Source organism: Hypanus sabinus, chromosome 19 (genome assembly GCF_030144855.1).
Source record: "Hypanus sabinus isolate sHypSab1 chromosome 19, sHypSab1.hap1, whole genome shotgun sequence".
In the NCBI taxonomy this organism is placed as follows: domain Eukaryota; kingdom Metazoa; phylum Chordata; class Chondrichthyes; order Myliobatiformes; family Dasyatidae; genus Hypanus; species Hypanus sabinus.
The window spans coordinates 25,651,662-25,665,488 of NC_082724.1; the positions used below are offsets into that span (position 1 = coordinate 25,651,662).

At 40.7% G+C, this 13,827-nt stretch overlaps 1 protein-coding gene across 3 annotated transcripts in view; it reads right to left on the reverse strand.

The window, feature by feature from the left end:
- cfap20dc (CFAP20 domain containing) overlaps window positions 1–13,827 on the reverse strand; it is a 487,560-nt gene that overhangs the window by 219,022 nt on the left and 254,711 nt on the right. For all 3 annotated transcript variants that reach the window (XM_059944236.1, XM_059944235.1, XM_059944237.1), the window contains one exon: window positions 2,737–2,923. In XM_059944236.1, the coding sequence (XP_059800219.1) occupies window positions 2,737–2,923 (187 nt within the window). The remainder of the gene's footprint in view (window positions 1–2,736; window positions 2,924–13,827) is intronic.

Here is a 13,827-nt window from a genome sequence, read left to right on the forward strand (position 1 = left end):
GATTAATCAGCCATGATAGAATGGCAGAGCAAACACAATGGGACAAATGGCCTAATTCTGCTTCTATGTCTTGTGGTCTCATAGTCTTATGCACTGTGTTTTCACTTTTTAAATGTCATTCACAATACTGACAGATAGAACATCTTTATATGTTTTCTTAATTTCTATTACCTTGCCTGAAGCTTTTTGGTTAGTGTTATATCACTTATTGACTTGAGCAAGCTCTTGACTCAGCTCAGCAGAACCCAGTAGAAATATGTACTGTCTTAGCAGCTGGACAAACTCCAAGGCAGAGTACAAAGTAAATGGCAGGATACTTGGTAGTGTGGAGGAGCAGAGGGATCTGGGGGTACATGTCCACAGATCCCTGAAAGTTGCCTCACAGGTAGATAGGGTGGTGAAGAAAGCTTATGGGGTATTAGCTTTCATAAGTTGAGGGATAGAGTTTAAGAGACGCGATGCAATGATGCAGCTCTATAAAACTCTAGTTAGGCCACACTTGGAGAACTGTGTCCAGTTCTGGTCGCCTCAGTATAGGAAGGGTGTGGAAGCATTGGATAGGGTACAGAGGAGATTTACCAGGATGCTGCCTGGTTTAGAGAGTATGGATTATGATCAGAGATTAAGGGAGCTAGGGCTTTACTCTTTGGAGAGAAGGAGGATGAGAGGAGACATGTTAGAGGTGTACAAGATATTAAGAGGAATAGATAGAGCAGATAGCCAGTGCCTCTTCCCCAGGGCACCACTGTTCAGTACAAGAGGATATGGCTTTAAGGTAAGGGGAGGGAAGTTCAAGGGGGATGTTAGAGGAAGGTTTTTCACTCAGAGAGTGGTTGGTGCGTGGAATGCACTGCCTGAGTCAGTGGTGGAGGCAGATACACTAGTGAAGTTTAAGAGTCTATTAGACAGGTATATGGAGGAATTTCAGGTGGGGGGTTATATGGGAGGCAGGGTTTGAGGGTCAGCACAAAACTGTGGGCCAAAGGGCCTGTAATGTGCTGTACTATTCTATGTTCTATATCCATGATCCTGCTGGATATTTACAAGATAATATTGATTTACAATGTACACTTTTGATTATGACCCTTTTCTCATAAGATATTTCTCTGTGTTCCTGAGCTCAACTAACACCTCATATCTATTTCAGCAAGTCAGATTTGTGAACATTTGCTTTTTCAAAATGTTTCTCTCCATTACATTTGTAAATTGTAGCTATAACTATAAAATATCTATAATAGTTACAACTTACAAAAGCAAATTATATTAAGTAATTATAAAGTTAATTAAGTTAGGCACAAAAGAGCAAGGGATTTGAAAATCTAGATGGTAAGACTCTTGGCAGTGTGGAGGATCAACGGGATCTTGGTGTCCGAGTCCATAGGACACTCAAAGCTGCTGTGCTAGTTGACACTGTGGTTAAGAAGTCATACAGTGTATTGGCCTTCATTAATCATGGAATTGAATTTAGGAGCCAAGAGGTAATGTTGCAGCTATATAGAACCCTGGTCAGACCCCACTTGGAGTACTGTGCTCAGTTCTGGTCGCCTCATTACAGGAAGGATGTGGAAGCCATAGAAAGGGTGCAGAGGAGATTTACAAGGATGTTGCCTGGATTGGGAAGCATGCCTTATGAAAACAGGTTGAGTGAACTCAGCCTTTTCTCCTTGGAGTGATGGAGAATGAGAGGTAACCTGATAGAGGTATATAAGATGATGAGAGGCATTGATCATGTGGATAGTCAGAGGCTTTTTCCCAGGGCTAAAATGGTTGCCACAACAGGACACAGGTTTATGGTACTGGGGAATAGGTACAGAGGAGTTGTCAGGGGTAAGTTTTTTACTCAGAGAGTGGTGAGTGCGTGGAATGGGCTGTACGCAACGGTCACGCAGGCGGATGTGATAGGGTCTTTTAAGAGACTCCTGGACCGGTACATGGAGCTTAGAAAAATAGAGGGCCATGGGTAAGCCTAGTATTTTCTAAGGTAGGGACATGTTCGGCACAATTTTGTGGGCCGAAGGGCCTGTATTGTGCTGTAGGTTTTCAATGTTTCTATGATAAACATTTTTAAGTGCAGTTTCCTTACAGCCACAAGGTAGTAAATTGCAAGCACCGACCTGCATTTACTTGGCACCATTAATGTAGTAAAACATCCTAAATGGTTTTACAAGAACTTTATCAAACAAATTTGAACAATAAGCCATTTAAAGATATGTTAGAGCTTACTTTAAGTATGGTTACAAAGCACCTCAGAGGAGATGTAGCTTGATACATTATGAACTTCAGAAAGGGAACTCCAAAGCTTAGCGCCTAACCAGCTAAGGCATAGCCACCAGTTGATGAAGAGTGACACAAAATTGGAGAAATTGGGTAACAAGTGTAAGGGATCATTGTCAATATTAGGTATAAGCCACAGAGCTCAAAACAAGTCAACATTACAGAGAAGGCACTATGGCTTTCAAAAACAGAATACTAAAAAGTAAATAAGGAAGAACTCATTGAAAAACTTCTCATCAAAGTTTCTGAAATGAACACTTTTTCTTTAGTGTAAATTCCATTACAGAAGAGGTTGGGATTGTAAGCAGAAAAATCTCTGTCATAAAGAGTGCAAAGGAGGAAGGAATTCAAAGACAGGCAGTACATTACAAATAAGATCATTAGGCAAAAGCATATATGAGTACACCCACTTATTTCATGTTCAGTTAAAGTATTTGATTAAGGTATTTTGTTGCTTCTTACCTGAAGTAACAGTCTCTGGACTTTGATTTGTAAAGCAAATAGCTTCTTGGCTTATTTGTTTAGTTGATTCTGGTTGATTTGAAACTGGTCTTTCTGACCTACTAGTCAGTTTGTCTGCGATTCCTTCTTTATTACAGCATGATTGGTAGGAAGGTTTGCTTGTTTTGTTATCCAATAAGATCGATAACTGAAAAATTAAAGACATTAAATAAATTCTCAGTTGCTTCAGCTTTAAATGTTAAAAGGATATAAATACAAATTGCAATTAATATTACTAATGTTGAGTAATGCACAGAGGAAAATAAATTGGATCATAAATAAACAAGCAGAGAGGTAATGCGGCAAGCAGTGTCATGGGGAGAAATCTCCAGCCTCAACAACAGTAAAATATCTTTACTTATTCTGCAGCTGCTGAAAATCCAGAGCAACACACACAAAATGCTGGAGGAACTCAGCAGGTCAGACAGCATCTATGGAAATGAATAAACAGTCGATGTTTCAGGCCAAGACCCTTATCAGTACTGGAATGGAATTGGTAAGATCCCAGAATAAAAAGATTGGGGAGGGGAAGTAGGACAAGTCAGAATGTGTTCGGTGAAGCCAGGTGGCTTCACCTTGGTAGCAAGGGAGGCCATGGACACGTCAGAATGGGAATGGGGATTGGGAATAAAAGGGTTGGCCTCTAGGAATCGCATTTTTTTGCAGATAGAGTGAAGGTGCACAAAAAAGTGGTCGCCCAATCTATGTCAGGTCTCACCAATGTAGAGGTGGCCACATCAGGAGCACTGGATACAACAGATGACCCCCAAAAGTTTCGCAAGGTGAAATGTTGACCCGTCTGGAAGGACATTCTGGAGGTGAATGGGCAGGTATACCATTTCTGTCACTTGTAGGGCTATGTGCCAGGAGGGATATTAGTGGGGAGGGACAAATGGACAAGGGAATCTCTGGCTAGGAGGGAGTTTATTAATTTCCATAGAATTAATAAAATGAATTTATATATTTCCATAAAAGTAATAAACTCTCTGAGCTGCTGAATTCCTCCGGCATTTTATGTGTGTTGCTTAATTCAATCATTTTTTTTTCTCCAGTATCTCCTACATTGCTTCCCTTTGCTTAATTTTGGATTCTGTTCTAGTCTTCTCTCAGTGAGTATTTTCCCTGTCCTTTTAATATTTTTGAAGTTAAGAGTTAACATTTTATCAATTCCTTTTTTTTATAGGATACAGTATTTAACATATTTAAAATATTCCAAGTTGTTTCTCAAGCATTATCTCTTGGAATTTGATATTGATTCACTATCCTGAAGTGATGTAATCCTTTGGTTGAAGGCATTTGCACAGAGTTGTTGGATATGGGGTTCTATGATTTAGGCCCAGTGATTTTTGAGGAATAGTGGAATCACTGCAAGTGACAATTAGGTTTTAAGGATTTCTTTGAAGGATAGATGAAGCATAGAGAAGGATGAGTACAATTGATAGAATGTTAAAGCAGGGGAGCAACAAGAACTGGTAATGCACAATTTGCCAAAACCAGAATGCAGATATCTTGGAGGATTATAGAGCTTCCAGAGAATGGGCCAAGAGAATACTGGTAAATAAATAGAATTTAAAATTAGATATTGCTTAAACTGGTAGACAAAGCAGGTCAGTAAGCACAAGATGGTAGTAGTGTATGGTTTAAGGAGGCTGTGCGAATGAGGTTTGGTGTGAGCTAAGATACAAGCAGCTGAGTTTGAAATAACTCAAATTTATGGCGTGCAGGGAAAAAGATTGGATTAAAATGCAATATAAAAGTAATCTAAAGATACTCTATGCTGTATTCAAATACAAATGAACTAACATGCAGAGTGGGGTAAAATTACAGAGATTGTAATTGGTAGTCTTAGAGATAGCACAGATGTGGACACACAACTGTGCACAGATTTGGATAGCTCATCCAAATATGACATACAATGTTGATGTTCAGAACTGGCATTTCAGTATTTTGCTATTGCCAGGAAGAGGCATAGAATTTGCGGCAGGGAATTCTTGTTACCTTTTTTCTTGTTCATTTCTGTGATGCAGCCATTGCTGCCAAAGCCAGCATTTATTGTTCTAATAAAGATTGAGATTAAGGGTTATGGGGAAAAGGCAGGTAGTTGGGGATGAGTCCATGGCCAGATCAGCCATGATCTTATTGAATGGTGGATCAGGCTTGACAGGCCAGATGGCCTACTCCTGCTCCTATTTCTTATGTTCTTATCAGCATCATTATGTGCCGTATCTTATGACATAGGTGATCATGGTCTCCATAACAATGATTGTTCTTGACAAATTTTTCTTCCCAAGTGGTTCATAAGTGCATTCTTCTGGGCAGTGTCTTTACAAAATGGTTGACCCCAGTCATTATCAATGCTCTTCAAGGAGGTGACCTGATAGAGGTGTATAAGACGATGAGAGGCATTGATTGTGTGGATAGTCAGAGGCTTTTTCCCAGGGCTGAAATGGCTAACATGAGAGGGCACAGTTTTAAGGTGCTGGGGAGTAGGTACAGATGAGATGTCAGGGGTAAGTTTTTTACGCAGAGAGTGGTGAGTATATGGAATGGGTTGCCGGCAACGGTGGTGGAGACAGATACAATAGGGTCTTTTAAGAGACTCCTGGATAGTTACATGGAGCATAGAAAAATAGGGGGCTATGAGTAACCCTAAGTAACTTCTAAGGTGATGACATGTTCAACACAGCTTTGTAGGCCGAAGAGCCTGTATTGTGCTGTAGGTTTTCTATGCTTCTATGACTGTCTGCCCGGTGTCAGTGGTTGCAAAACTAGAACTTGTGAAATGCAGCAGACCATCCACCACCTGCTCCCATGACTTCACTTGGCCCTGACTGGGAGGCTAAGAAGGTGCTACACCTTGCCCAAGGGTGACCTACAGGTTAGAGGAGGGAAGGAGCACCTTACACCTCCTTTGGTAGAGACATAACTCCAGCCCGCCACCCATTGATAGGGTGGTGTAAGTCATCATTTGAACTGTTGCAAGAATATTGTTGCACAAATTCCAGAAGTTTGGCCCAGCAATGAAGTCAATGAAGTACAAAAGATACATTTTCAAGTCTAGATGATGTTCATCTGGAATGGAGAACTCATGGATGATTGAGTTTCTGTCTACAGTAGTTGAGCATTTATCCTACTTGGGGGGGGGGAGGGGTGACCTCAGGGTTGAGAAATATCAGAATAGTCTGTAAGTAACACCAGTGCATATTGCAGAAATGGTAGTTGTAGTATACTGTATGTGAAGGTATATTATGGGCCGGATAGAATATTAATCAAATGTGTGTTTTTGCCTGGATGACAAAAAGCATTTTATGTCTTGTTGGACATTTGCTGTATCTGGTGAAGAAGAATAGAAAAGGGGTGAGTCATTACTTCAGGATACCTAACCCTCCTGTGATAGCAGTCTCAGCATTTCTATGGTGGGTGTAGATAAGTTTCAGTCCAGGTAACCCCAGTATGATAATGAAGAGTAATGCCACAGCATAGTAAGAGCAGGGAGTTAAACACTTGCTGAATATTGTCTTTGCTTGGTACATGCCCACGTGAATGTTATTTGCCTCTTATCTTCCCACACCTGTATGTTGTCTGATCTTGAGAGTACTGGTTTTGATTTTCACACTCCTTATATGGAGGACATCTCTGCTCGTGCAGTTATGGGTGTGGGGCATCAGTTCAACTATTTAAAGACTGTGTAACAATCCTGCTGTCAGCATTGAAGTGAAATGTTCCAGATAATGTCATCAAAGGACAATCTGCAATTGAGTAATGGGAGAGGTGAGAAGGTAATAAGGTGGAAAGTGCAGACGAAGTACATGACGTTCAGACTATAATGAAAGTAAAAGTGACAGGAATAAGCATTTGCAGTATCACCCAGCTGGAAATCTTTTGGGGATAGCTGAGACCAAAGAAACTGTGGAAAAGCCCAGGAGCTAGAAAATTGGTATAACACAAAGAGAGATCAAGCTGTGCTGAAATATATAAACTGTACCAGTTGCAGTGGAAATGTAAAAATCATACTTGGATCTTGAAGAATAGCTGTTAGACCTAGGGAATTCTGTTATTTGTGGGAAGGTATGGAATCAGTTATTTTGCTTGGATATGTGGACCATTCCTGCTTAAATTTGCCAAGTATTCATTTTTCCCATCTTGGCTGATTTATCAGTATATGATGTCAGAATGAAAATAATAATAATACTTAACATAAAACCAGCAGTACAAGCTTGCATGTAGGTTTCATGTGTTGTCAAAAAAGGGTATGGTCAAAGATAAGGGTACCAATGATATTTTATTCAAGATTTGAGAACCTTTTCAAGGTTCTTCCTCAATAAAAAGACCTCATTCAATAAGGATAGGCAGCAACCCCTCTGCCACAATTATCCTCAATACTGTGCCCCACAAGGCTGCACCCTCAGCCAACTCCAGTGACATTATCTGGAAATCATCTCCATCCATGATCTCCATCAGCACAGGTGAACCACAAGGTTGTGTGCTTAGCCCCTGATCTACTCATTTTACACTGACTGTGTGGCTAAGCGCAGCTCCAATGCCATATTTCAGTTTGCTGTAGATACCTGTGTCATAGGCCAAATCAAAGATGGTGATGAATCAACATTTAGGAGGAAGATTGAAAATCTGGCTGAGTAGTGTCATAACAACAACTTTTCTCAATGTCAGCAAGATCAAGGAGCTGAACCAATATTGACTTTAGGAGAAGGAACTAGAGATATGTGAGCCAGTTCTCATCGGAGGGTCAGAAACTTTAAATTCCTTGGTGTTAGTATTTCAGAATACCTGGGTCCAGTACGCAAATGCAATTATTAAGAAAGCCTCTACTTCCTTAAGAGTCTACAGAGACACAGCATGGCATCTAAAACTTCTGTAGATGTGTAGTGGAGAGTATATTGACTAGCTGCAACACAGCCTGGTATGGAGTCACCAATATCCTTGAATGGAAAATCAAAGAAGAAGTAGTGGATACTACCCAATCCATCATGGGTAAATCTACCCAAACATTGAACACATCAACATGAAACGCTATTGCAGGAAAGCAGCATCCGTCATGGACACTCACAATCCATACCATGCTCTCTTCTTGCTGCAAGGACCAAATTTCAAGGACTCCTCATCTCATGCTCTTGATATTTATAGCTTATTTATTTATTTATTGTATTTGCATAGTTGTCTTTTGTATGCTGGTTGAACACCCAAGTTGCCGTTGTCTTTCATTGATTATAATATGATTATTATTCTATTATGGAGTTATTGAGTATGCCCACAAAAATGAAACTCAGGGTTGTTTATGGTGACATGTATGCACTTTGAACTTTAAATTCAAGAAACATAGTTTCTCAATAGATTACTGCTGTATATGCGTTCCAAATGCACCTCTAAATTCAAAATATCAAAGACTAAGAGAACTTTGTTAAAAATAAATTGCAAAGTCTAGGTTGTATACTGAAGTTTTAAAAGTTAGGAAAGCATTCACTAAAAGTTGATTAAAAGTATCCTTGCTGAACTGCTCATGATAAGGCAAATGGAATGAGAAATGCCACAAAACTAGAGAACAAAAGCTTTCCAGAGTATTCATTATTCAAAAGCAAATTTAAAGAGAATGTCCACTGAGCTGAGTTAAATTTAGATATAACTGTCGCTCAGTGTTCTAAGATGGATTATAATGATATGAAACATAACAGCTGGAGTTGTTGTTCCTTGAAATGTTAAAGTGGTGTATGCTAGCATTAAAGTGTCACCAAATGGTAATGCCATTATGGTAATACCTCTGTAAGACAAGGTATAACTGGCACAGAGAGAAATGTAAATTTTGCTCATGCATTTTTTGTAACCTTTCTCTGAGCTGCAACATAGTGTTCTCTCCCATAGAGGCAGATACCTTGCAACAATGGCAAAAGCCCTTAATTTCTAATCACTAGGCAGACTCCACACAGGTTTAGCAGGCTAGAAAAAAATGCCCTCACACAAAACTGACTGTTTTATTAAAATTACCCAGATAATCAACTGGTAGCATTAGTTCTGTTTTTCTCTCCACAGCTGCTACATAACTTGCTGGGTATTTTTGCCACTTTTCATAGAAACATAGAAAACCTACAGCACAATACAGGCCCTTCGGCACACAAAGTTGTGCTGAACATGTCCCTACCTTAGAAATTGCCAGGCTTACCCATAGCCCCCTATTTTTCTAAGCTCCATGTACCTATCCAAAAGTCTCTTAAAAGATCCTATTGTATCTGTCTCCACCACTGTTGCCGGCAACCCATTCCATGCACTCACCATTCTCTGCATAAAAAACTTTCCCCTGACATCTCATCTGTACCTACTCCCCAGCACCTTAAACCTATGTCCTCTTGTGGCAACCATTTCAGCCCTGGGAAAAAGCCTCTGGCTATCCGCATGATCAATGCCTCTCATCATCTTATACACCTCTGTTAGGTCACCTCTCATCCTCTGTCGCTCCAAGGAGAAAAGACCGAGTTCACTCAACCTATTCTCATAAGACATGCTCCCCAATCCAGGCAACATCCTTGTAAATCTCCTCTGCACACTTTCTATGTCTTCCACATCCTTCCTGTAGTGAAGCGACCAGAACTGAGCACAATTTTCCAAGTGTGGTCTGACCAGGGTCCTATATAGCTGCAACATTACCTCTCGGCTCCTAAATTCAATTCTACGATTGACGAAGGACAATACACCATATGCCTTCTTAAGCACAGAGTCAACCTGTGCAGCTGCTTTGAGTGTCCTATGGACTCAGACCCCAAGATCCCTCTGATCCTCTACACTGCCAAGAGTCTTACAATTAATACAATATTCTGCCATCATATTTCACCTAGCAAAATGAACCACTTCACACTTAACTGGGTTGAACTCCATCTGCCACTTCACACTTATTTCCAGAATCTACAGATTTCCTCATGTTTGCACTTCACACTTATCTGGATTATCCTCCATCTTCTCAGTCCAGTTTTGCATCCTATCAATGTCCCGTTGTAATCTCTGACAGCCCTCCACACTATCCACAACACTTCCAACCTTTGTGTCATCAGCAAACTTACTAACACATCCCTCCACTTCCTCATCCATGTCATTTATAAAAATCACGAAGAGTGAGGGTCCCAGAACAGATCCCTGAGGCACACCACTGGTCACCGAGCTCCATGCAGAATATGACCCATCTACAACCGCTCTTTGCCTTCTGTGGAAAAGCCAGTTCTGGATCCACAAAGCAATGTCCCCTTGGATCCCATGCCTCCTTACTTTCTCAATAAGCCTTGCATGGGGTACCTTATCAAATGCCTTGCTGAAATCCATATGCATTACATCTACTGCTCTTCCTTCATCAATGTGTTTAGTCACATCCTCAAAAAATTCAATCAGGCTGTAAGGCACAACCTGCCTTTGACAAAGTCATGCTGACTATTCCTAATCATATTATACCTCTTCAAATGTTCATAAATCCTGCCTCTCAGGATCTTCTCCATCAACTTACTAACCACTGAGGTAAGACTCTCTGGTCTATAACTTCCCGGGCTATCTCTACACCCTTTCTTGAATAAAGGAACAATATTCGCAACCCTCCAGTCCTCCTGAACCTCTCCCATTCCCATTGATGATGCAAAGATCATCACCAGAGGCTCAGCAATCTCCTCTCTCACCTCCTACTGTAGCCTGGAGTACATCTTATCTGATCCTGGTGACTTATCCAACTTGATGCTTTCCAAAAGCTCCAGTATATCCTCTTTCTTTTTTTCGTAATTTATTTTTTTATTGGTTCATCATCAGACAAACATTTCCATAAGATGTATTTCAGACATTGCACGTATATATCATATAATCATATATATCACAAATCTCCACAAAGTATCTATCTGAGGTATACACTCATAGAAAAGAGTGGAAAGAAAAAACAAGCAAAAGGAAAGAACTATGTACAAGTAGGGAGTGATCTTTTTTTTTACAACAGATTCATTGTGAGAATAAAATCAGGCCTATGAGGCATTATGTAGTTAAGCCACTTTTCCCAGTATGAATCAAATTGTTCTAAATTGGATAAAATTCTCTTACACTTGATTGGATTTAATAGCCCATTAACATTAAAAGATATTAATTTTACCGTGTCCTTAGCCATCTGTATTTATCTGTCAACGTACCATTGAAATTAGAATAAAACTTAATTGATCTACTCCCTAAACAAATAAGAACCAAGAAACGTAAGTAACACCAAAAATGGCAACGAATGTGTGATTCCAAGGCTGAGGTCTCTAGTAGATGACCCTGTGTTGAGCTAGAGGAAACGTCTAGCTGTGGGGGATAACCCCTCCTACTTGTGAGTTGAGGGCCCCCAATGCAATATTCATAAAAGTCAGTGAACAAATCTATTACACAGAAAAGATTTCCCTGCGTACTCCTCCTATATACATACATATATACATACATACATTACATACACACACACACACACATATATATATATATTCTCATTTTGGTGGGGAAAAAGGAGTAAGTGAGAGAATAAAGAATAACAACTAAGTAATATAAAATGCACATTATAATAAGTATTTCTCGAGATAGGTATATCACTGTCTACTTTTGCTTCCGTTTAGCTTCTCAACATTTTTAAAGTTAGCCAAACCTTATGGCTCTTCTGAAGGGGGTGAGGACTGTCTTTGGGAAACTCCCGGTCTCTTCCTGATATATTTCTCTCGGCCTCCTCCCATCTCCTGCCTTCTTGATTCTCGCACTATTTCCCAAGCGGAGCGGGATAATTCCCCAGTCAGGCTTTTCCTCATTTTGGTGATGCTAACGGGCAACACTCTGACCTTCATGTCTGTAGTCGCCTCTTCCACCGTCTGGTACAACCGCGTCCCGTTGTCATAAAACACTCAAAGTTTAGCAGGGTACGGAGTTTGAAATCTAATCTTGTTTTGCTTTAGTACTGGCTTTACTACAGAGTATTCTTTGCGTTTCTGCAGGACCGTGGGGGGGGGTTGTAATCTTGGTCGAAATATATTAATTTATCAACGTAAAACACTCTCTTCTTACCCCAGGCCCTTTGTAGAATCTGCGCCTTGGTGCTGTACTGCAGGAATTTTATTTTTATTGAGCGTGGCTTTCTATCCTGGGTAGGTTTCAGAACAAACGCGCGGTGGACTCTCTCGACTTCCAGCTCCGTAACCGAGGGAAGATCCAGTGCGTCCCGCAGTAACTTTTCGACAAACTCTGTCATAGATGAGCCCACTGCTCCTTCGGGAACGTTGTAGATTCTGATATTTTTCCGCAGTGATCTTCCCTCCAGGTCAAGCAGTTTACCTTCTTATTGATGTAATATTTTTATTGTCTTGCTCAGTATCCGCTCCATGTTTTGAACGTGATCTTCCACTTTCTCATTTCGAGTCTCTGCCACCGCTATTTTTTGATTGACGCTGGTGAGCTCTGACTTAATATCATGGCGCTGCAGCTTTATATCTTTCTGGACCTCCATTATTTCTTTCAGGATTTCGAAGATATTCGCCACTTCGCCTGAACGAGGCCCAGCAGCCGCCTCGCTAGCACGCGGTCGGGTCGGAGAGCTGCTCACTGCACTCCTCTCGGACACAGGCTCCGCAGTGTCGCTTTTTTTATTTCCATTTCTTGCCCCATTTTCAGTTCAAATATTTTTCAAAAAATATTATATTTGATGGGATAACAGGGCTTAATACGCGTTTTTCCGGAGGAGCTTGTGACTTAAGCTGCCATTCTCGACGATGACGTCACCGGAACCCATATCCTCTTTCTTAATATCTACATGCTCAAGCTTTTGAATCTGCTGCAAGTCGTCACTACAAACACCAAGATCCATTTCCTTAGTATTCATTAAGTACCTCTGCTATTTCCTCCGGTTCCATACACACTTTCCCACTGTCACACTTGATAGGTCCTATTCTTTCACATCTTATCCTCTTGCTCTTCACATACTTGTAGAATGCCTTGGGGTTTTTCTTAATCCTGCCCGCCAAGGCCTTCTCATGGCCCCTTCTGGCTCTCCTAATTTCCTTCTTATGCTTCTTCCTATTAGCCTTATAATCTTCTAGATCTCCAACATTACCTAGCTCTCTGAACCTTTTGAAAGCTTTTATTTTCTTCTTGACTAGATTTATTACAGCCTTTGTACAAAATGGTTCCTGTACCCTACCATAACTTCCCTGTCTCATTGGAACATACCAATGCAGAACTCCACACAAATATCCCCTGAATATTTGCCACATTTCTTCTGTACTTTTCCCTGAGATCATCTGTTTCCAATTTCCTGCCTGATAGCCTCATAATTCCCCTTATTCCAATTAAATGCTTTTCTAACTCAACTGTTCCTATGTCTCTCCTACGCTATTGTAAAGGAGATAGAATTATGATCACTATCTCCAAAATGCTCTCCCACTGAGAGATCTGACACCTGACCAGGTTCATTTCTCAATACCAAATCAAGTACAGCCTCTCCTGTTGTAAGCTTATCTACATATTGTGTCAAGAAACCTTCCTGCACACACCAAACATACTCCACCCCATCTAAACCTCTTGTTCTAGGGAGATGCCAATCAGTATTTGGGAAACTAAAATCTCCCATCACGACAACTTTGTTATTACTACACCTTTCCAGGATCTGTTTCCCTATCTGCTCCTCGATATCCCTGTTACTATTGGGCTGCCTTTCAAAAACACCCAGTAAAGTTATTGACCCATTCCTGTTCCTAACCTCCACCCACAAAGACTCTGTAGACAATCCCTCCATGGTGTTCACCTTTTCTGCAATCATGACACTACCTTGATCAACAGTACCACGCCCCCACCTCTTTTGCCTTCCTCCCTGTCCTTTCTGAAACATCTGAAACCCGGAACTTGAAGTAACCATTCCTGTCCTTGAGCCAACCACGTCTCGGTAATGGCCACCACATCATAGCTCCAAGTACTGATCCACGATCTAAGCTCATCTGCTTTGTTGACAACACTCCTTGCGTTAAAACAGAGACATTTCAAACCTTCAGTCTGAGCGCATCCCTTCCCTAT